General features: G+C 39.9%; 2 protein-coding genes across 2 annotated transcripts in view; one reads left to right on the forward strand and one right to left on the reverse strand.

Annotated features, from left to right (window-relative positions):
• MCPH1 (microcephalin 1) overlaps positions 1-24,291 on the reverse strand; it is a 260,272-nt gene that overhangs the window by 127,097 nt on the left and 108,884 nt on the right. The window lies entirely within an intron of this gene.
• The window catches only part of ANGPT2 (angiopoietin 2), a 64,483-nt gene that overhangs the window by 33,704 nt on the left and 6,488 nt on the right, over positions 1-24,291 (forward strand). Inside the window, exons 3-7 of the mRNA XM_007517221.3 lie at positions 2,101-2,222; positions 8,830-9,062; positions 12,839-12,969; positions 19,341-19,442; positions 19,871-20,037. Coding sequence (XP_007517283.1) covers positions 2,101-2,222; positions 8,830-9,062; positions 12,839-12,969; positions 19,341-19,442; positions 19,871-20,037 — 755 coding nt within the window. The remainder of the gene's footprint in view (positions 1-2,100; positions 2,223-8,829; positions 9,063-12,838; positions 12,970-19,340; positions 19,443-19,870; positions 20,038-24,291) is intronic.

Raw genomic sequence — 24,291 nt, forward strand, 5'->3', positions numbered from 1 at the left:
TGTTGCCCTTGTTGTTTTATTGTTGTAGTTATTATCGATGTCATTGTTGTTGCATAGGACAGAGAGAAATGGAGAGAGGAGGGGAAGACAGAGAAGAGTAGAGAAAGATAGACACCTGCAGACCTGCTTCACCGCCTGTGAAGCGACTCCCCTGCAGGTGGGGAGCCGGGGGCTCAAACCGGGATCCTTTCACTGGTCCTTGTGTTTGGCGTCACGTGCGCTTAACCCACTGCGCTACCGCCCGACTCCCATGTTGGAGGAATTTAAGGAGCAAAAATAAAACTCAGAAGATATGAAAGCTTTCAATAGTTTATATAAGAGATCACAAGGTTCTGGAAGTTGTGATCCAGATGCAATACAAGTCAAAAATCAAAAGAAACAAAGATCTAGAGTAAATGAATTGAGGCATCCAGTTGTTATTAAAATACATTTGTAGTGCTTTGTCCACATTTCCCACCTTGTGTGAGTGAAACTAGGGTGGCACTCAAGCCTGTCCAGAAATATTCCAGAAGCATGGTCCTTATTAAGTAAGTTGTTAGGTTATAGTAAATATAGTAATGTAAAACACAGAGAAATGATGTAAACCTTTCTATATCCTGTGCTGCTCAGATCATTAGTGTTTAATAAGTTTTTGTTGGATCATAGGGTTATAAAAAATCTAACATGAAATTAGATACAATGTTATTCAGCTAGAACCTAGAAAACTGGAAAATGACTGGAAAGAAAATAGCCCATAAATGTCCAACTACATTGGTCTAATCTAAGCAAGGACACAAGAGACCTAGTATACTGGAGGCATTTGCTGAATGAGCATTCATTATTATGGGATGCATGTACTTTTCTGATTAGATGTAAGATTCTCTGGCTTGTTAGAGAGATTTATAAGCTAGGCAGTAACCTGAGAGTTTACATAGAGCAGAATCCTGACGTGGATTACTTGAACATCAGAAAAGTGATAGAAAAGCAACATAATCTGGTCCTGGGACAGCCAACACCCATCTGCCACCTTCCCCTCCATTCTTGCTTATGTCAGTTAGTGAAATAAAAAGACTTGGCATTCCAGCTCTCTTTTTGCAATAGTCTACAGTGAGCGTTGGGGTCCAGTGCAGGTATGGGCCAAATCTATATTCCAGGTGTGAATAGTGAACTCCAATTCTTCCATAGCTAATGCCTCTATTCATGCATTTGGATAGCATGCATGCATCCCACTATAATGAAGGACAGAGCTCCCAAGCCTTGCAGGTGGTCCAGTCAGTCTTTATGAATGACACAGCACCCCAGGCAAACAATGCTCTATGCAGGATCCTGGTTCCTGGGCAACAATTATGATGGAGGCTTATACATGATATCACGTCCTCTGTGCCACAACACAGAGGATGTGACTAATGAGTCTTCCTGCCCAAAGGCAGCCAGAGTCCTGACAGTTGTAGGAATACAATGGAGACAATGGCCGGCCACATGGTTAGTGTCAAAGGGGCCACAGAGCAAAACCCAACTCCCCTTCACACTGATATCTTAGGTTTCCTAATTACTCATTATGATTTTAAAAATAGGAAGAAGGTGGAAAAGGAAACAAAAAAGGTAAACAAATGAACATAAACTGGGAGATGCTAGGATAAAAGTGAGCTGTATTTTACAGAATAGAAGCAGGTGACTAATCTTTATTTACTTATCAACAATTTCCAATACATCAAACACTATCTTCTACTCCCACTAGCTCACTGTATGAAAAGAAATAACAAAGTATGCAAGAATAAGAAAAATAACACTTTATTATTTGGCACAAGCACTATTGTCCAAAATAATTAAACACTTTACAAAATAAAGATATGATGGGAAAAACACAAAATTAACACAACCTAATGCAATTCAGGACACCAAGTCTGTTCTAAAAGCAAACAATAAGCTAAGGTAAAATACTAGGGGAATACAGAACTTTGGTAGGTGAGGTGTGGAACTATAATTGTAATATTATAATCTTGTAACAAACTATTAATAAGAAAAATATTTTTAAAATACTAGGGGAAATAACCTAATTAAAAGAAAACTATGACTAATTAAAAAGACAACAAATAAATATCTCATTTTGTGGTACTTTAGGTATTAAACCAGACAACAAGACTTGAACTTCAGCTTCTGGAACATTCCCAGTCTACGAACAAATTGGAAAAACAGATATTGGATCAAACAAGTGAAATAAACAAATTGCAGAATAAGAACAGGTAATAAAAATTAAAAAAATTATCATTAAGAATTATACATTTTTATACATCAAAGTCTGTTTCATATGATTATTATAAATGTAGCTTCTAAAGTGCTGGATTTCTTAATGTATTGATCAGACACACTGTGAAAGAAAAGGAAGGCGAAAACTCTTGAATAGCAAGCAACATCTAGCAGTCATCAATTTGTTTCTCCTTTTCTGGTTCCTTAAAGAGTCTCTTGCAGAAACCTGTTAAATCTACCTCGATAGTATGCATGCTAATCTTTGACAAAAATATTGCTGGTACTGTAGAGAAGGAACCATGACACAGACATTTTATGTTTAAGAGAAGATTTACTACTGAGAGGTAGGGAGAAAGAGAACAAGAGCATCACAGTGGCTTATGTGGTTCCAGGAATGAACTGAGAACTCAGGCATACAAGTTCTGTACTCTACCAACTGCCACCTCCCTTGCAAGGACTGAGGCATTTTATTTTTAACTTTTCCTTTGTTGTTGTTGTTGCCTCTGAGCACTTAATTTTTTTTTTTCTAAAAGCAAAATGACCTATGGTAAGAAAATCATGTTTATACTACCAGTCAATGTATATTTTGAGATGTAATATGTGCTCTTAAAATACATGAAGCTAAGCAAAATATTGAAAATCCCAAGAAAACTAGTACAAAACCAATGATATCTGAAAGACACAGACACAGATTGTTTTCTTACGTTTGAATTGAGAACACAGAAGATAATTGTATTAACATACCTGGTATGCTTACTCCCTTTAACTTTTTAAAAAATTTCTTTATTAGGGAATTAATGTTTTATATTCGACAGTAAATACAATAGTTTTTACATGCGTAACATTTCCAAGTTTTCCATATAACAATACAACCCCCACTAGGTCCTCTGTCATCCTTTTTGGCCTTGTACTCTCCCCCCACCCCCACTCCAGTCTTTTACTTTGGTGCAATACACCAACTTCAGTTCAGGTTCTACTTGTGTTTTCTCTTCTGATCTTGTTTTTCAACTTCTGCCTGAGAATGAGATCATCTCATATTCATCCTTCTGTTTCTGACTTATTTCACTTAACATGAATTTTTCAAGGTCCATCCGAGATCGGCTGAAAATGATAAAATCACCATTTTTATAGCTGAGTAGTATTCCACTGTGTATATATATATACACCACAACTTGCTCAGCCACTCATCTGTTGTTGGACACCTGGGTTGCTTCTAGGTTTTGGCTATTACAAATTGTGCTGCCAAGAACATATGTGTACATAGATCTTTTGGGATGGGTGCGTTGGGTTCCTTAAGATATATCCCCAGGAAAGGAATTACAGGATCATAGGGTAGCTCCATTTCTAGCCTTCTGAGAGTTCTCCAAAGAGGGTTGACCCATTTACATTCCCACCAGCAGTGCAGGAGGGTTCCTTTTACCCCACACCCTTTCCAGCATTTGCTGCTGTTACCTTTTCTGATGTATGACATTCTCACAGGAGTGAAGGGGTTATCTCATTGTTATCTTTGCAATTATCTGACAATCAAAGACTTGGAGCATTTTTTCATGTGTTTCTCAGCCTTCTGGATCTCTTCTGTGGTGAATATTCTGTCTATGTCCTCTCCCCATTTTTGGATGGGGTTATTTGTTGTTGAGTTTGGCAAGCTCTTTATATATTTTGGTTATTAGCCCCTTGTCTGATGTGTGGCATGTAAAGATCTTCTTCCATTCTGTGAGGGGTCTCTTGGTTTGGGTAGTAGTTTCTTTAGCTGTGCAGTACCTTTTTAATTTGATTTAGTACCATAGGTTTATACCTGTCTTAGTCTTCTTTGTAATTGAAGTCATTTCATTAAAGATGTCTTTAAAATTTATGTGGAGGGAGTCGGGCACAGTGGGTTAAGCGCATTTGGTGCCAAGAGCAAGGACCAGCTAAGGATCCCAGTTCGAGCTGCTCGCTCCCCACCTGCAGGGGCATCGCTTCACAGGTGGTGAAGCAGGTGTGTAGGTGTCTATCTTTCTCTCCCCTTCTCTGTCTCCCCTTCCTCTCTCCATTTCTCTCTATCCTATCCAACAATGATGACAAAAATAATAATTACAACAATAAAACAACTAGGGCAACAAAAGGGAATAAATAAATATTTAAAAAAAAGAAAAAGAAAAACTTATGTGGAAAATAGTTCTGCCAATATTTTCCCCTAAGTATCAGATAGTTTCTGGTCTAACTCCAAGTACTTGATCCACTTGGAATTTACTTTTGTATTTGCTGAAATATAGTGGCTCAATTTCATTCTTCTGCATGTTTCAACCCATTTTTTCTAACACCATTTGTTGAAGAGACTCTGCTTTCCCCATTTAATAGTATGGGCCCCTTTGTCAAAGATTAGATGTCCACAGGTGTGGGGACTTAGTTCTGGGCTCTCAATTCTATTCCACTGGTCAGTGTGTCTATTCATGTTCCAGTACCAAGCAGTTCTGATGACAACGGCCCTATAATACAATCTGAGATCTGGGAGTGTGATTCCTCTGGTTCTGTTCTTTCTTCTCAAGACTGTTGTGGCAATTCTAGGTCTTTTCTGGTTCCAGATAAACATTTTTAGCATTTGTTCTATTCTCCTAAAAAATGTGGCTGGGAACTTGATGGGGATAGCATTAAATTTGTAGATGGCTCTGGGTAGTATATTCATTTTGATGATGTTAATTCTTCCAAACCACGAACATGGAACATCTTTCTACTTCTTTGCATCTTTTTCAATTTCCTTGAGAAGTGACTCATAATTTTCAGTATACAAGTCTTTCCCTTCTTTGGTTAGGTTTATTCCTAGATATTTTATTGTTTCTGTTGCTATAGTAAAAGGAATTGATTTCTGTATTTCAGCTTCTTCTAACTTAGTGTTTGCACAGAGGAAAGCCACTGACTTTTGAATGTTAATTTTATAGCCTGACACCATACTGTATTGCCTGATGGTTTCCAAAAGTTTCTTTCTGGATTCCTTAGGTTTTCCTATGTAAACTATCATGTCATCTGCAGACAGGGAGAGTTTTACTTCTCTTCCAATCTGTATCCCTTTAATTCTCTGCCACTGCCTGATTGCTATGGCAAGAACTTCCAACACTACGTAGAATAGTAGTGGTGATAGTGGGCAGCCCTGTCTAGTACCTGATCTGAGGGGAAATGCTTCCAGTTTTTCACTATTGATTATGATGTTGGCTGTAGGTTTGCTATATATAGACTCCACTTTTTTCAGGAATTGTCCATCGATTTCCACTTTTTGTAATGTTTTGAACATAAAGGGATGTTGTATTTTGTCAAAGGCTTTCTCTGCATCTATTGATATGACCATGTGGTTTTTGGTTTTGCGTTTGTTGATGTGGTGGATCACCTTGATTGATTTACGTATATTAAACCAACCTTGTATGCCTGGGATAAACCCCACTTGGTCATGATGAACAAACTTTTTAATATACTGCTGTATCCAGCTGGCTAGAATTTTGTTCAATATTTTAGCATCTATGTTCATCAGAGATATTGGTCTGTAGTTTTCTTTTTTGGTTGTGTCCCTGTCTGCTTTTGGTATCAAAGTGATGTTGGCTTCATAGAAGCTGTCAGGGAGTATTCCAGTGTCTTCAATCTTCTGGAAGACTTTTAAAAGTAGAGGTATTAGTTCTTCTTTGAAATGTTTGTAGAATTCATTTGTAAAGCCATCTGTTATAGGACTTTTTTTTTTTGGAAGATTTTTGACAACTGTTTCAATTTCATTAGATGCGATGGGTCTGTTCATGTTATCTAGTACCTCTTTACTTAATTTTGGAAGTCTGTAGGTATCTAGGAATTCATCCGTTTCTTCCAGTTTCTCTAGTTTGGTGGCATATAGTTGTTCATAGAAGCCTCACATGTTATGTTGAATTTCTCCAGTGTCTGTAGTGATATCTCCTCTTTCATTTATGATCCAATTTATTTGGGTCTTCTCCTTTTTTTGTTTTGTGAGTCTGGCTAAAGTTTTGTTGATTTTGTTCACTCTTTCGAAGAACCAACAGTTACTTTCGTTGATCTTTTGTATGGTTTTCTTATTTTCAATGTTATTGATTTCTGCCCTAACGTTAGTGATTTATGTCCTTCTGGTTGCTTTAAGGTTCCTTTGTTCTTCTTCTAGGTCTTTAAGATGTGCAATCAGGCTGTTTATTTGTGCTTTTTCTTGTTTCCTAATGTGTGCTTGTATGCTTTTGAAATTCTCTCTCAGTACTGCCTGAAATGTGTCCCAAATATTTTGATACCTTGTGTCTTTATTTTCATTGAACTCTTGAAACATTCTGATTTCTTCCTTGATTTCCTCTTTGACCCAGTAGTTATTAAGGTGTGTACTGTTGAGCTTCTACATTTTGGGACTATTACTAATTTTTTGATAATTGTTAAGTGTTAGTTTAATTCCACTGTGGTTTGAGAAGATACTTGGGATGATTTCAATGCTCTTGAATGTGCTGATGCTGTCTTTGTGGCCTAACATATGGTCTATCCTTGAGAATGACCCATGTGGACTTGAGTAAAATGTGTATTCCAGTTTCTTGGGATGAATGACTCTGAAAATGTCCAATAGTTCTCGTTTATCTATCTCCTCATTTAGTTCCTTCACGTCTTTATTGACTTTCTTCCTGGATGATCTGTCAAGTTGAGAGAGTGGGGGGTTGAAGTCCCCTACTATGACTGTGTTACTGTTAATATATTGCTGTAGCTCTTTCAGTAGAAGTTTGATGTATTTAGATGGCTTCTCATTGGGTGCATAGATGTTAATAATTGTTAAGTCCTCTTGAGTGACTGATACTCTGAGCATTAAGTAGTGTCCATACCTATCTTTTTAAATTTTAATTATTTTAAAGTCTATCATGCCAGAAAAGAGAATAGCTGTTCCTACCCTTTTTTTGTGGGCCATTGGCTTGTATGATAGTTTTCTGTGTTTGTCTTGTTGAGTCAGGTGGGTTTCCTGTAGACAGCATATTGTTTGGTTATGTTTTCTGATCCATCTTCTTACTCTGTGTCTTTTACTAGGTGAATTGAGGCCATTGGCATTTATTGGTATCAAAGATTGACGATATTTTAACGCCATTTTTGTAGAGTTTTATAGTGTTATGATATATGGAATATTTATGGTGGTCTGACTGTTTATAGAAGACATTTCATTACTTCTTTCTCCAATATTTCTTCCTGTTGGTTTAACCATATTATATATTATGAGGTCCCTCTCTCAGTAGTTTTCAAATTATTGATCACTATTGCCTGGATTGACTTGTGTCTAAGTAAGGCAATTAAAGGGCTCACAGTTGTGGAAGTTAAAAATTGTTTCAATAGTATTTTAATCCCTGATTTGGAGCTCAGTGGCTTAAAAGCCTCTTTTGTGTTTTTTTCTTCCCTGTAGGCTATGGGAGCCTGAGGGCTTTTAAATTATAAGTAGGCTTCTTAGCTTAATCACTGACTCCTGACCAAGAGATAAAGCAGGGTGTGGCAGAGATAATCCAGTGGTTATGCAAAGAGACTGTCACATCCCCACTGCTAGGGCACTGAGGTATAGATCTTCTCCTGAGTTTCCTGGTTCTCTGTCCCCTGGTGTCAGCACAGGGCCTCACCGCTGCTGCTCTAGAATCTAGGGGATTCCTCTCCTCCCTTCAACGGTCTTTTTGTTGGTGAAACAGACTGGAGGTCTCAACTGGTAAACTGAAGTCTCAACTGGTAAACTGCAGGATTGTTACCAGTGACTTAATCTCTCCCTAGGCTCCTCTCTGTTCATGAGCCACACGTGTTTGCACTCATCGGTGATTTGGTTTGTTCCTGAAGTTGTTCTAGTACTGTCTTTTTGCGGTCTTAGTTGGTCTCCTTTGTTATTCCTAGTTGACCCGGGAGAGAAGAAACATAGCTGCTGCTGCTCCATAGCCCTGCCTCCAGAAGCCCTCCCCTTTAAATTTTTTAAAATGTTTTATTAATTTCAGTAGAGACAGAGAAATTGAGAGGGAGTGGGAAGACAGATATATAGGTAGAGATAGAGAGAAAGATAGAGGTAGAGAGAGAGATAGAGATATATAGAGAGAAGGAGAGAGAAAGAGACCTGTAGACCTGCTTCACCACTTGTGGAGCTTTCCCTCTGCAGGTGGGGGCCATAGGCTGGAATCCAGGTCCTTGTGCATTGTAGCATGTGCATTCAACCAAGTGCTCCACCACCAGGCCCTGCTTATTCCCTTGTTTCTTATCAATACATGTCTGTAAGGCATGGAAAATAGTCAGAACGACAACATACTCTATTTCACTACTTGCATTAACTCTTTGCTCTTAACCAAAATTGATGAGCTTATTCTAAGTATGAACCTTAGATTCACAGTAGGGGATTCTGATCTTACATCTACAGCCTATCTATGTTATGTCTATGTTTCTAATCTCAGCAGGTCTAAACGCTTCTTCAAGGCTGCAGCAATTATCTTTTTCTTTAACATTTCCTTAATATCACAGAGTACCTTGGAGAAAAAGAAACTCAATATAAAATATCGCATTAGACTTACGAAACTTATTAGATAATTCTAGAGTTCTTGGTCTTCATGTTAATCAGAATATTCTTCACTAACAGCTTTTTCTCTTTAAAAGTTTGCTAGAAAAAAAAGTACTAGACATGGAAGATAAGCACATAGTTCAACTGCGGTCAATGAGAGAAGAGAAAGATCAGCTCCAGGTGTTAGTATCCAAGCAAAATTCCATCATTGAAGAACTGGAAAAACAGCTAGTGACTGCCACAGTGAATAATTCAGCTCTTCAAAAGCAGCAACATGATCTGATGGAGAAAGTTCATAATCTACTGACTATGATCTCAACACCAATTCGTAAGTAAAACTTAATGTATCTATATTCTTTAATTTTTTATTGTCTTTATTTATTGGACAGAGACAGCCAGAAATCAAGAGGGTAAGGAGAGACAGAGAGGGAGAGAGAAAGAGAGACACCCGCAGACCTGCTTCACCAGTTGCAAAGTCTTCCCCCTACAGGTGGAGACTGGGGACTTGAACCTGGGTCCTTGTACATTGTCACACGTGTACTCAACCAGATGCACAACCATTCGGCTTCTATGTATATTCTTTATTTCCAGAGTACTGCTCAGTTCTGGTTTATGGTGGTGCTGGTGATTGAAAGTGGGACCTTGGAGCATTAGGTATTAAAATTTTTGCATAATAATTATGCTACCTTTCTAAGCCCTTATTAAAAGTGCAGTTTTAGTAGTTCAGTAGTTTAGTAGTGAAGTTCAGAATCCTTAAAAAAAATTTCAACAGTGAATCTTTCAAACTTAAGAGCACTATTATTTTTCTTAGATATTTTATCTATGAGATTTAGGAAGTTTTAGTGCAAACCCAACTGTTATTTTGTTTTTTTGCACTGACGCCTCTTATGTGTGTAATACCGCTGCACTTGGGACATGCTTTTCATTTCTGGAAGAGGGAGAGAGAGAGAGAGAGAGAGAGAGGGCACGAACCAGAGAAAAATACACACAAAGGAAGAGAGACCACAGCACCAGAGCATCCCCTGAGGTTATGGTGCTTCCATGTGGGGGCTGAGTTTGAACACAGGTCTCATGCATGGCAAGACATGTGCCCTCACAAGGGCGTGTAACCTTCCCTTATAGCAGTTTTAAAAGACTGTATGTATGTATTAGAGCATCAATCATATGTGGTGCTGGGGATTGAACAATGCACATTTTGTATGGAAGTCCTGCATTCTAACATTACACATCAATATAGAGCCAGTTAAAAGAGAAGAAGGAGGAGGAGGAGGAGGAGAAGGAAAAGAAATAGTAGTAGCAGAAGAAGGAGAAGAACAAGGAGAAAAAGAAGAAGAAGGAGAACAAGGAGGAGGAGAAGAAGAGGAAGAAGAAGAAGAAGAGGAGGAGGAGGAGGAAGAACAAGAAGAAGAACAAGAGGAGGAGGAGGAGGAAGAACAAGAAGAAGAAGAAGAACAAGAAGAAGAACAACAATAACAAGAAGAAGAAGGTGGATATTAGGAGTAAAGGCAAGGAGAGACTTCAAACCCAGATTCTCACTGAAGCTAGGTCGAATGGTCAGACTTCACATGGGAGTGGGGAGGGGGCGGTGATAGGGAATAAAAAACCCAATGGCAAAAGTGACTAGATTATTAGGAGTGGAGGGAGGGTCTAGTTAAAATGACTTTATTCTGGTGTTCTTATTATGTTATCTCTCCTCTCTCTCTCTCTCTCTCTCTCTCTCTCTCTGTGTCTTTCCCTCTCCCTCTCTCAAAAATAAATACATTTTTTAAAGTAATACATCCTCACACTTTCCTTGTTTCTCACTTGTAGCTGAAATACTTCAACAGGTTTCTGATTATACAAAGAAACAGGTAAATAGAAATACCTTGGTGATGAGGGGCAGATTTCACAATCAGTTGCTAATTTTCAAGATGTACCTTCCAAACAGTTTCTCTTATATTATGTAGGAAAATCCCATCTTATTTCACACTCACAGACAAGGAAAGCCAAATGTGAGCTCTGATGAGACAAACAGAGTAATTCAGGTAACTGGAATTCTGGTATTAAGTGAGCAGAGGGAGCATGTTTCATCTAGGGGCAGGAGTAAAGAAAGTTGTACCCAATGTGAAAATGGAACCCCACCACCTAGTACCAAGACTTGATCCTTGTGCTCTCTGGAATGAGACAGAAATTAGATGAAGAATCTCAAAGACACAGTTCAGTATAAGTTAGACTCCCTTTTATAAAAAATTATTATGGGACAGCTGTTAAAAATCCAAAGAACATTAGGTATCTTCACCACACAATTTAGAGAAATAAAGAGTTGGCTTCTGATAGACAAAAAGTAGGAGGACAAACACAAAACATGGTCCAGAATAATTAGTGGTTGAAATGTTTTGTGATAGAGTCACCATAGGCTGTGTGCACATTATGTCTTTTAGTCTCCCATATAAGCTTACTTGGTTATATTCAAGACAGAAGACTTTTTTGAAATGAAAAACTTACATTAATAGCTGACTGCGAAGTACTTAAATTACATATAATCATTTTTTAAAGTATAAATTACCAGTAACAGTCTCTGAGATTTAATAGAAACAGGCTGGAAGGTTAATTCATTTGCAAAGGCAGAATAACTGGCACATCCTTTACCTTCCATAAGAATTAATTGTTTAAATAATGCTTTATTAGGGAGTCGGGTGGTAGTGCAGCAGGTTAAGCACAGGTAGTGAAATGTGCAAGGATGGGAGTAAGGATCCTGGTTTGAGCCCCAGGCTCCCCACCTGCAGGGGAGTTGCTTCACAAGTGGTGAAGCAGGTCTGCAGGTGTCTATTTTCTCTCCCCCTCCCTGTCTTCCCCTCCTCTCTCCATTTCTCTCTCTCCTATCCAACAACGACATCAGTGACAACAATAATAATAACTACAACAGTAAAACAAGGGCAACAAAAGGAAATAAATCAATCAATAAAAAATGCTTTATTTACTTATTGGATAGACAGAAATTGAGAGGGGTGATAGAGAAGGAGAGAGACAGAAAGACACCTACAGTCCTGCTTTACTGCTCATGAAGCTGTCCCCTTGCAGGTATGGACCAGGGGCTTGAATTTAGGTCTGTTTGCACTAAATGTGAGCATTTAACCAGGTGCACTACTGCCTGACCTCCAAGAACGAATTTATTTTTCTTTATAGAGGGGGATTAATGGTTTACAGTCGACAGTAAAATATAGTAGCTGGTACATGTGTAACATTTCTCAGTTTTTCACATAACAATTTAACCCCCTCTAGTTCCTCCTCTGCCACCATGTTCTAGAACCTGAACCCCCCCTCCACCCCAGAGTCTTTTACTTTAGTGCAATACATCAACTTCCAAGTTCTGCTTTGTATTTTTCCTTCTGTTCTTCCTCTTCTTTTTTTTTTGCCTCTAGGGTTATAGCTGGGGCTCAGTGCCTGCACCATGAATCCACTGTTTCTGGAGGCCAGTTTTTCCCCCTTTTGTTTCCCTTATTGTTGTAGCCTTGTTGTGGTCATTATTGTTATTGTTGGTGTCATTCGTTGTTGGATAGGACAGAGGGAAATGGAGAGAGGAGGGGAAGACAGAGAGGGGGCAAGAAAGACAGACACCTGCAGACCTGCTTCACCACCTGTGAAGCGACTCCCCTGCAGGTGGGGAGCCAGGGGTTTGAACCAGGATCCTTACACCAGTCCTTGTGCTTGGCGCCACCTGCGCTTAAACCACTGCGCTACTGCCTAACTCCCATTCTTATTTTTAAACATTTACCAGTGAGATCATCCCATATTTATCTTTCTGCTTCTTCTTTTATCTTTATTTATTTTTTGGATAGAGACAGCCAGAAATCAAAAGGGAAGGGGGTGATAGAGAGGGAGAGAGACAGAGAGACACCTGCAGCACTGCTTCACTACTTGTGAAACTTTCCCCCTGCAGGTGGGGATTGGGGGCTTGAACCTGGGTCCTTGCTCATTGCAACACATGCACTCAACCAGGTTCACCACCACCTGGCCCCTATTCTTCTGTTTCTGACTTATCTCACTTAACATGTCAAGAATGAAATTTTATTTTTTCATAAACTCCCTTTAAATATTTTCCATTTTTATCTCTCTTTTTCACAGCCTCTAAGAACACTCCCCTGACTAAAGAAGAACCAGTCACATTCAGAGACTGTGCAGAGGTATTCAAATCAGGGGTCACTGTCAGTGGGATGTATACACTGACATTTCCAAACTCCACAGAGGATGTCAAGGTGAGCTCTCATATCCCAGGTTTGGGGAAGGTCACTTGAAAATATGAGTATTTTTTTTTATTTTTATGCACACAAAGCCTGCACTCTACCTCTGAGCCACCTGCTCAGATTTTGCTGTTGTTGTTGTTATTATTATTATTACCAGAGTCCTGCTCAGCTCTGGTTTATGGTGGGGCTGGGGATTGAACCTGTGACTTTGGGGCCTCAGGCATGACCGTCTGTCTACATAACCACTATGCTATCTCCCCTGTCAATTGAAAATATGAACCCGCACAGTGGGTCTTCCTACACTGTCTCACTATGCAAAGCAATCCAAAGGCAGATTGCTAATGCCAGGTGATGTGATGATCCTGGTTACATCACCCTAGTTAGCGCTACCCAGGGCTTCCGGTTTGCACCATGAGGGGAATGTGGCCTTAACACACTGGTGATGGAGGAAGAGCTGTCTTTCCTGCCACAGGAAACAGCCAAATAGCATTTGGCTTAATCACACAGTTGTCAGTTGTACTCCCTGAAGGGTCAGACTCATTCCACTCATTTTAAAGAGTGTATCTTCCGAATACCACAGTCCCAAGGGCCAGCGTTTGTCTTTTAAGTAACAATGGATCTCCTTCAAGGAAAAAAAAAAGGGCTCATTCAACTCAAAGCTGAAATAGCCACACACAAGCTTTTCTTTAGACAAATATGATATCCAAGTGTATAAAAGGGATTCTTACATATTTTCACACAGAATCCTAGAAAGGTATGATACTCTGCAACAGCCTTATTAGGTGATTCATTTATTATTATTTTTTTCTTTTTTGCTGTGCTGTCAATGCCATCCTGAAGTGAATGTGGCCTTTCCTCAAATTGTGAGTGCAGGCAGGAAGGCTTCTGCTAGGGCATCAGCATCCCTACCCATACACCTTGCCCCCACAGATTCAGGAGATGCCCACATGGCATCTTTGGCTATTAGTAGAATATAGGAAAGAAGTGTCACCTTGTTCACTGGCTCCAAGAATCTGGGGTGGGGATGCAGGTGTAGGGGTGGGTTGTGGGGAGTGTCTGCAGTCATCGTGGGAACCATGGTGTGAGTTATTCCTGTCCATGTATGCTATACTGGGCACCTAGGGCACAACATAGGAGGAACCAAGTGCTTCATTCTCAGGTACACAAGCTCTTGCTAGGGCATGTGCTCAGTGCATAGTGTTTGCATCCAGCTGTAAAGGCAGTCACACTGAGACAATGTCACACTTGTAAAAAAAAAAAAGAAAAAGAAAAAAGCACTAGATATTATCAAGGTAGCTATTTTAAAGTCTCTGGAAAATATGCCTTTAAACTCAATAATTTCTCGGTTCTCTCTCCCCCCCCCCCCTTTAAAAACATAAGATTGAACCAGTAACCTATGCTGTGATTGTGAATTTGAAAGACCAATACACTATTTCAGATAATATGTTCCAAAATTTTGGGCATTACGCCAGCTCCCCCCTGCTCCATTGCTTAACACTGTGGTCTATTTACATAATCATTGGTTTGCCTGAGACCCGCTCTGCCTGCAGGGCACTGGTTTAATCCCCACTGGTTAGATGGAAGCTTGCTACCTTCGTTGCTACCTTCGACTGGTTAGATGGAAGCTTGCTACCTCCTTTTTTCCGTTCTGCCCCCTATCCTACCCATTTCCTTTTCCGACCTGCCACGTCCGCTTCAGAATATATAAAGGCAGATCAGTAAAGGCAGCATGGCACTGTGTTCCCGCTCAGCCATGAGAGTTCCTGGTTCCTCTCCCGTGTCGCTAAGTAAGCAGCAGCCTAGGCTGGCTCTGGCCGAGTTCTCTCCAACCCAGAGAGCACATGCCTGGGAAGAAACACCCTCAGGCTAGCCTAGTACCAAAGAAATCTTTCTCTAATGCATTCATTTACTTTAATTCAGCCTTGAACATCAACTAATGTTGTTGGTGCCTTAGAAAGACTGCATTAGGGAGAGGAAAAAAACCAAAATCATCTGTTGTAGATGAAAAATCAATTAGCAGGGGGCTGGGTGGTAGTGCACCCACCTTAGCGCACATAGTACTAAGCACAAGGACCTGTGCAAGGATCAGGGGGCTCAAATCCTGCTTCTCACCTGCAGGGGGACACTTCACAAGTGGTGAAGCAGGTGTCTATCTTTTTAATCTTTCTCTCTCCCTCTCCCTTCTCTATCAATTTCTCTCTATCCTATCCAATAAAATGGAAAAAATTGGCACCAGGAGCAGTATATTATTAGTGCCAGCACTAAGCCCCAGTGATAACCCTGGAGGCAAGGGGGAAAAAAAGTCAATTAACACACTCTGCAGCAAACCTCTCAACCCTTTTTGAAATTTGATTTTCATGGTGAGTCTTTGTATACTATTATCTGTCACCAGTCTCATGATGAGGCTTGTAGCAAAGGCTTAATGCCACCCTGCAAATCCAGAAGGGCCCTCTCCACCCCACTGCCATGGAAATGTTTTCTTGACTCAGTGTAGCACTAGGACTGACAGCTCCCTTCTAAGCCCATGGCCTAACTGAGCTATACTGCAAAGAGATGGAAATTTATAGTTCTCTGGGACTATCTGAGTCTTAGGTCATGGCTGGAAACATTAGGATTTACATGCCTTTTAAATGTTTGCAGTAAAAAACACCTCATTTACACAAGAGGGAATAATGATATTTCAAAACCTCAATTTTCTCATTTCTAAAATGAATGAGCCAACTTAAGTTACTTTGGGAATGAGTCCCTTTTTGATCCAAGATTCTGTAATTCACAGGCTGATCTAGAGTGCTGGGTAGACAAAGCTGGCATTCTGACACTGCCTATTTCTGTCTCTGAACAGCCTGAGTGATCCCAGAATTTGCTGGTCAGTAATGTGGAGAAGATAATGACGTAGAATAGGTACTAGAGCTGCCGTCACTCAACAGAGTCATCACCTTCATGACCACCTTCAAGCCTAGGAGGCTATTTCTCTCGTGAAAGGGTCCCTGAGGGTTGGTGAAATCGTTCACTGGCATAGTGTCTTGAACTGCCATGTAAACAACCTAGGGTCAAGCTTGCTCTCCACTACATTGAAGGAAACTTTGGTACTGCTCCCTTTTATTCCCTCTCTGCCTCTCTGTCCCTAACCTTGCACTGTTATAGCTAGTTCAAGAAAATAATGTTTCAACAAATCTTTGGGCAGATCTTTTCCAAAGGAGGCCCAAGAATTTTCCTTTATTTCCAAGAACTTCATGGAAATTTTATAGGAGACATACACCATACAGGGATACTCAGCAGCAACAGAGTCTGCTTTTTAGCTGGTTAGAAAAGATTATATCCTCCCCTGATATTCACAGCATCCCACTTCTTGCACTTATTTGCACTTATCAGACATTCACCATGGCCTCACAGCTGAAGCCCTGCAATGAAATAAAGCGTTATTTGCTGAAAGACATCACGTTTTCAAGCAAGATACCAAGTCTCTGAACCATTCAACAACAGTTGTCTTTAACCAAAAGCCTGGCTTGCCTCAGGCATGCTGTATTTGGAGCATGAGGCCACAGGGTTTATCTAAGCATGGCTGCTTTTCAGGCCCTGATATAATCTATTTCATTCTCATTTGGTGCCTCTGGCCATGTGCGTAACTATTCCAACAAGACCTTTCTCACTAAGTTTCACCACACAATTAGCCATATATGATAGCTCAGATTTTATAAACTCTTTAAAAATTCAAACAAAGGAATGCTGAAATGTTCTAATAATTGCATGATGGTCCCTGATGGAGTCAGAGAACACTGAGATAACTTCTGCACTGGTGGTGATTCCCAGATGTGGAAAACAGGATCCTGGTTTTCATAGCAAGAAGAACTTGCTCTCCACTTTCAGCTTCACTAACCTCTGGATAGTGATGTTAACATCAAAGGAACCAGTGTTCTTGGAACTGGGAGAGGTTAACTGAGATCCAAGTCAGTTTATATCAATACCTTCCTCTGCTGATTGCCATTTAGGATAGAGAATTCTATGTGCACATGCACACATACATACACACACACACACACACACACACACACACACACACACACATACACACACGAATATTCAAGTTCTCTACTAAATGACTTTTTAAAGGATTGTGGTAAAGTGTGTAGCACTCACCACTCTGTGCACCCGAGGGAAATAAGAGGGAATGTTATTTCTGAACTGATTTAAATCTGGAACTGTGTACAGGGACTTTCGGCCTATTAACAAAGAAGATTTAAGTTTCTTGTCTTGGGAGGCTAGTGGAAGTTAAAAAACCAAACACCTCCCCCGCAAAAAAAACAAACAACAACAAAGCAAACAAACAAATAAATCACAACCTAACAACTTTACTGACCTGGAAATTAAAGAGACCTTATTCAAACTCTATTTGCCACTTAATAGCTGAATGGCTGATTTAGTGACTCAAATTTTACTCACTTTTTTCTCCTTCCAAAAATGCAAAACTATAGGGGTCAGGTGATGGCACATTTAGTAGAGTGCACATGTTTTGAGTTCAAGCCCCTGGTCCCTAACTATAGGGGGAGAGTTTTATGAGTAGTGGAGCAGTGCTGCAGGAGTGTCAATTTTTAGCTCCCTCTCCCACATTCTCTATTTTTCTTTATTTTGATCAGGAAAGAAAGAAAGGAAGAAAGAAAGGAAGGAAGGAAGAAAGGAAGAGAAGGGGTGTGGATGAAAATGTCCACCAGGAATGGTGGAGACATTGTGCAAGCACAAAGCCCCAGAACACAACCTGGTAGCAATATATATATATTATAAAATTTTTAACAAACGCAGAAGTACAGAATCACAGCAGAGCTGGTGTGAGATTAAGTAACTTACATAGTGCTAGCTATAATATGTGCAACAACAATAATAATAAAAAGATGTTGAGGTTCAAAGTTTATTGAGTTGCTCATTTGAAGTTCTAATCTATCTATCTATCTATCTATGCTACAGTGATATGGGGGATAAAAGTTGAATTGAATAAAAAGAACAGCAATATCGATATAAAGTGTTAAGGGCTTACCTTAAATAGATTAATTTTATAAGTCTAACTAAAAAGGGAAAATAATTTTATTATTGAGAAATGTTATTTTCTTTAATGGAGGTGGCTCTTGGGGCCTAACATGAGGATGAAAATGAAAACACAAGAAAGCAAAATAGACCAAGTGATGTTTTGGGAAGATAAGTGTAGGGTGATAAATAGGGCACTGGGTTCTGTTCTACCAGGAATGAGACAATAGGCAAGTCCCTCACAACAGCACGTCTAGGGGCTCTCTTGGCTTGCTTTTAGCCTTTATTCTTTAAGATTTCAGTTAGTAGAGGCAAAAGAGTTCACCTTTAAACTCATTTTGCCAAGATTATCTCCATTATTTCCCCTTAAAGACCATGGAAAAACAACAAAGGGAGAAGATTTCTATTTGGTTTAGAAGCTTGACTTTAATACTTACTACCTTGTGTGCTGTAGGGAAATGTACTTTGTGGAAAACTCTTTAGTTCTACTATAATCTTATTATTTAAAACTATTTATGTAATCTTATTTTCAGGGGGTTTTAATTTCACAATAAAACCCTAGCTGAGTTGAAATTGAACATGCATGCTCTTGAGTCCAAGAAAAAATTCCAAACAAAGTTCAAACCCACTGAGACAGTTTGAAAACAGAAATAAAAAGAGTTCGGCAGAGAAATACGATGGGCAGTGAGCTAAATGTAAAGAAGCAAAACTCACAACTGGTGGACTGGGCTACAGTCACAGCCACCACACATAGAAAATGAGGAAGGGTGTGGGGGGGGGGGCGGGGGCTGTGAACACAAGTTCACTGATAAGTACAGATTAAAGTAGGGATCTGGACCAATCTGTCAAGATGTCTATTCCGATTAATCTCTAAAAAAAAAAAAATTAATAAATAAGATAAGTAAAATAACAATAATGATCAGTATATAGCATTTGAGAAGCTTGGGTAGTGGTGCACTGGATAAGGTACTGGACTCTTAAATATGAGGCCCTGAGTTTGATCAATGGCACTGCATGTACCAGTGTAATGCTCTGATATACTCTCCTTTCTAAAAAATAAATATTCAAATAAATCTTTAAAAAAAAGAAATCTTGAAAAAGAATAGTAGTTGGTCAGTAGTTGGGTAGGGTCTTTAGAACAGACGACATCTAAAGAGTTCTATTTTCATCAACACATCATATTGTATTACTTTTTGCTTTGCGTTGCTGTAAATTCATGAGTTTCAATGTATTAAAGCCATCTGTTTCCTAGAAGACCATAGAGATTGGCTCCACAGAGCCTTATCAGCACCAGTGTTATAAAGGCATCCACATCCTCCTGATCCTGTCATTTAAGATGAGATGATAGCTATGCATTTCTGTTGCAGGCCTACTGTGACATGGAAACCAGTGGAGGGGGGTGGACAGTGATTCAGCGGCGTGAAGATGGCAGCGTGGACTTTCAGAGGACTTGGAAAGAATATAAAGTGGTATGAATATTCTTTGCACAGCATTAATTTCTTTTGAGAAAACTATCTCTCCAGGTCAAAAGTGACCTTTATTCATAATAAACATATTTATTTTTTTGATAGAGGGTAACAGACAGAGGGAGGGAGAGGGAAGGAGAGAGGAGACGAGAGAGGGAGAAAGAGAGAGAGAGTGAGGTGAAGCTTCCCCCATGTAGGTGGGGACCAGGGGCTTAAACCTGGGTCCCTGCATATGGCAACATGGGTGTTTCACCAGGTGCTCTACCACCTACCCTCTTCATAAGTAACCTTTTAAAAACTCTAATATGAAAGGTCCCTTATTCCCCCAACATAGGAAAGAATTTCTGATGACTATAAGATAATAGCTCCATGCCCAATAGGTACATAAGAAAAAAAAACCAAGTAACTGAATTTTACAACTTGCATTATAGGGGTTTGGGAACCCTTTGAGTGAATACTGGCTGGGAAATGAGTTTGTATCACAAGTGACCAACCAGCAGCGCTACATGCTTAGAATCCACTTCAAAGACTGGGAAGGGAATGAGGCATATTCTCTGTATGAACAATTCTATCTCTCCAGTGAGGAGCTCAATTACAGGTAAGCAAATTATACATTGTCAAAAAAAAAAAAAAAAAGAACTATTTCAGAAAGTGAGACTCCCTCCCCCATTGTGTTTACCTAGATCTAAACTATTGCTAGACTATCTTAAATAGGAAAACATTTGGTATCTTAGAGTTATTTACTGCCTCTGGGCTTTTACAAACTACTGGCTCTATAGTTTTAAGATTCAAACTTTGGTTATAACAAGATTAAGGAAATTATCTTGAGGACGTCTCTTGCTCTCTTTGCTGTGCACCCTCAAAGCTGAGATAACCCTGCCTGCAGGCATCTGACGATTACTTGTACACCAGGTGACTACTGTGTCTCCATTGTACATGTCAAGTCAGTCACCTACCAGATGTAGACCAGTGACTGAGTTTGTTTCTGAAAGGTAGCAAAAGCTGAACCTATGTTTTTGCAGTGAGACGCACATTTGACTGTCAAGGTCTATCCCACAGCCAGAAGGAGGGACTCAGTTTAAAGTGGTGGAGTTAGGGGGGTAGATAGTCAGGGCAGGCAGATAATGGCACATTTGATTGAGTGTTCACCTTACAGTGCTCAAGGACCCAGGTTCAAGCCCCTAAATCCCCACCTTTGGAGGGGAAACTTACTATCTATCTATCTATCTATCTATCTATCTATCTATCTATATCTTTATTACCCCCCCCCAATTTCTCTGTCTCTATGTTAGAAAAAAAGAAAGAAAAAAAGAAAATAAAGAACAGTTGGTGACCCTCCTCCTCTACTATAGACAGAATAGTCACACACAATTCTCCCTCAGTGCTAGCAAGTGCCACCCATCTGGTGGCCAAGATCTTGAACATTCTAAGGAATATGGACCACCTTGGCTGGGAGCTTACTTTCTGGCTGTAAGCATCATAAGAGTAGAGACAAGGGGCTAGGTGGTAGCATAGTGGGTTAAGCGCCCAAGGCACAAAGCACAAGGACTCATGTAAGGATCCCTGGTCAAGCTCCTGGCTCCCTACCCGCAGGGGAGTTGCTTCATGGGTGGTGAAGCAGGTCTGCAGGTGTCTATCTTTCTCTCCCCCGGTCTTCCCCTCCTCTCTCCATTTCTCTCTGTCCTATCCAACAACAATGACAGCAATGACAACAATAACAATAACAACAAGGGCAACAAAAATGGGGGGGAAATGGCTTCCAGGAGCAGTGGATTTGTAGTGCAGGCACCAAGCCCCAGCAATAACCTTGGTAGCAAAAAAAAAAAAAAGAGTAGAGACAAAGCATAGCAAGATAGCAAGATAGCAAGAGAGAATGGTACTTCACAGTGTATGTATAGTAAGACCTGTTAGAAAATATACCGAGGCCCTGGGAGAGGTGGATAGAAAGGGGCCAGGGTGTAGGGAAGTAAGAGTCTGTGTTAGGTGTGTTATGAGAAGGCACCCAGAATGGTCTGGCCACCAACATGGTTCTCAAGGGCTCCTGGTGATTGTATTGTCTGACACACCACATACATTGTGACAGTCCTGTACCAGAAACAGATGAGAAATGAATAAACAAAAACACAAACAAACAAAAGAAAAAAATGAGGTTCAATTGAAGCTTCACAGAAAACAGCCGCCACTTAACTGGCAGTCCTACCCAAGTGTCTCCAGTACATAGCTAAAACCCGTCCATTCAAGATATTCCAAGATCTGAGTTAGTGAGAAAATGAACACAATCTCAGAATCTTAGAGCTGGCCTCTGAGGGCATAGCACAGAAAAGGGGGGGGGGGTTTGAAGTTGCCTAAACCACCCCCTTGGCACTATAAGACATTTTATAAACAGTGGAGCAAAAGGTAGAAACACTTTTTCAAAACAATGCACATCAAACACTGACATGACTTTTTATACAAGTCAGGGCAGACAGTCCATGACTGCTCATTAGGGGAAGGAAAGAGCTTTTGTGGAGATGCATTGGCTCCTGTGTAAGGTGAGAGAGGTGTTTAGATGCATCATTGCAGCTCTAAGTCCACTCCAGAGAGAAAGAAACTTCAATGAAGTTTCAGACACGAGTGGTTGGTCCCTGTTTTACCTCCAAGCTAAATATTTTTCCAACTGATAATAGTTAGGAGTCTGCAACAGAGGAATTAATGAGAGAGAGAGAGAGAGAGAGAGAGAGAGAGAGGGAGGGAAAGAGAGAAACAGCAAGGATTAGGCTGTTTATACAAGAAGACTTTACAAAATGGGTCATTACCCTTGTATGCTGACATTTACAAAAATATTTTAAATGGAGATGGTTCTTAGCAGATATGCTTTAGAAATGCAGTCAATTTGGGGGCATGCCATTTTTAAAAAGCACACAATAGATTAAAGCTCAATTTTATTTACTTGGCAGTCTAAAATCATTTTTTTCATTGAAAGAAATTATTATCCTAATAAAACAAGTGTCATTATGATAAAAGAAGTGTGATGTGACTGAAACTTTAAACTATAAATATTACAGAAGGCCAATTACATGTAGCAGCTAATTTAGTGTTTTCTACAGAAATGTTTTCCAAATGTCGAAAAACAGAAAAATCTGTTATGAGTAACGGATGCATGCATTTGTAGAGTGATTTTTTTTCTGAAACAAATAAACAACAACAAAAAACTACTGCACATTAAACCTTAAAAATTGGTCCCTTTTCACAATCATTCTGGCTGCTCTGTATAAATACTGAGATTTAATGGTTGGCATTCATCTTCTTCACTCACTATTATACAAAAGTAACTGATACCAATTTAAAGTAATTTCAAGAACGTGTATTTTTAGTAATTAAAATTTGAAAGTACCCTAAATCTACGGGCCACATAATAAGAGAACCTAAAATTATATACAACCTTTCTCACAGAGATTAGACTAACAGAGACTACCAACAAATAGTATTTGTCCTCTTTTGGCTCCCGTTTGGGGAAATTTAATGAGTTCCACAAGAAGTGAAATTGTTCAAAGGAGACAGAAGAATTAAGAGGAGGAAAAGCAAGGGAAGTAGTTTATCTCAGTCCTATCTCTGATTAATGAGAAGGAGCTGGGAGGAAATTACAAGTGTTTTGAAATCCCAAAGGCCAAGGTCAGTTGGTCATACACCTGGTAGAGTGCACACACTGCCATGTGCAAAGACTTGAGCTCAAGCACCTGGTGTTCCCCAGCAGGGCTGGAGGATATTTCACAAGTTGGGGAGCAGTATTGTGTTGCCTGTCTTTCTCTCTTTCTCTCTCTCTCTCTCCTCTCTCAATTTCTCTCTGTCTCTACTAGAAAGAAAAAGGGAAAAGGGAGGCAGGGCATATGCCACCAGGAGCAGTGGAATCACTGTATAGCAATAATCATGGTGGTAAAAGATAAATAAACACATAAATAGATACATCTCAGTGTTCAGTGGAGCTTCCTCTATGCAAATCTTGTAATGCGTATTCAAGGCTATGACTAGTGCCAGGGTTATACTGAAACAAAAGATAATGATATTATTAGGTTGTTTGGTAGGATCTCTAGGATGAATGAGGGACCACCACAGTACCCTTGCATGCCATCCCCAGGAGTCCTGCTCTTCATTGTGTCCATCTGCCAATGGGTTTTCTAGAAGTTTTATTTCCATACCCTCTGTCCTCCTTGTTGGCACACAAAACTCTCATGCGAGCCAGATATTTGCAACCTTTTAGAAGGACAGCTATTATCTTGTGTTCAAGTTAATACTACAGTCATTCCTTTTGCAATGTCCAACAGGTTTATTATGTGTTATCTAGAAATGAGGAACAGTAACTATAGGATAGATTTGCTACAGTCTGTAGACTTCTAATTCAGTGACCAGTCTGTGCTATCTGCTGTCCTCCCCCACACCCACCCACCCACCCACTGCAAATAATGATGTTTGAGGCTGTCCAGCCGTCTCCAGGCACTCATGCTACAAGGGTGATGGCTGGAGGCCGGGAAGGAAGATGCCCCTTCATTCTATTTCCCCCTCTTCTGTTTATCTGAAAGCAGCAGGAAAATAAATTACACAGCTCCAAAGTCCCTGCTGATACTTGTGCAAGTGATATGCATTGAAGGTTTCATGAAAACATTCCTCTTTGCCTAAGGATTTGATGATAAGTTGGTTCCTGTTTATACCAGGGCCAAAATGTTTTTGTCCAGAGCATGCATTTAGCACATAACCAGGACAGAATGCACTTCTGAGGAATGGAATTCTTTGTTATTTAAAAAAAATATTCCACTAGGTAAATCAACAACCCAAGCCAATTATGATCTCTCTTTTACCCTCCCCGTTCTTTGCATGC

This window comes from Erinaceus europaeus, chromosome 2, assembly GCF_950295315.1.
Source record: "Erinaceus europaeus chromosome 2, mEriEur2.1, whole genome shotgun sequence".
NCBI lineage: Eukaryota > Metazoa > Chordata > Mammalia > Eulipotyphla > Erinaceidae > Erinaceus > Erinaceus europaeus.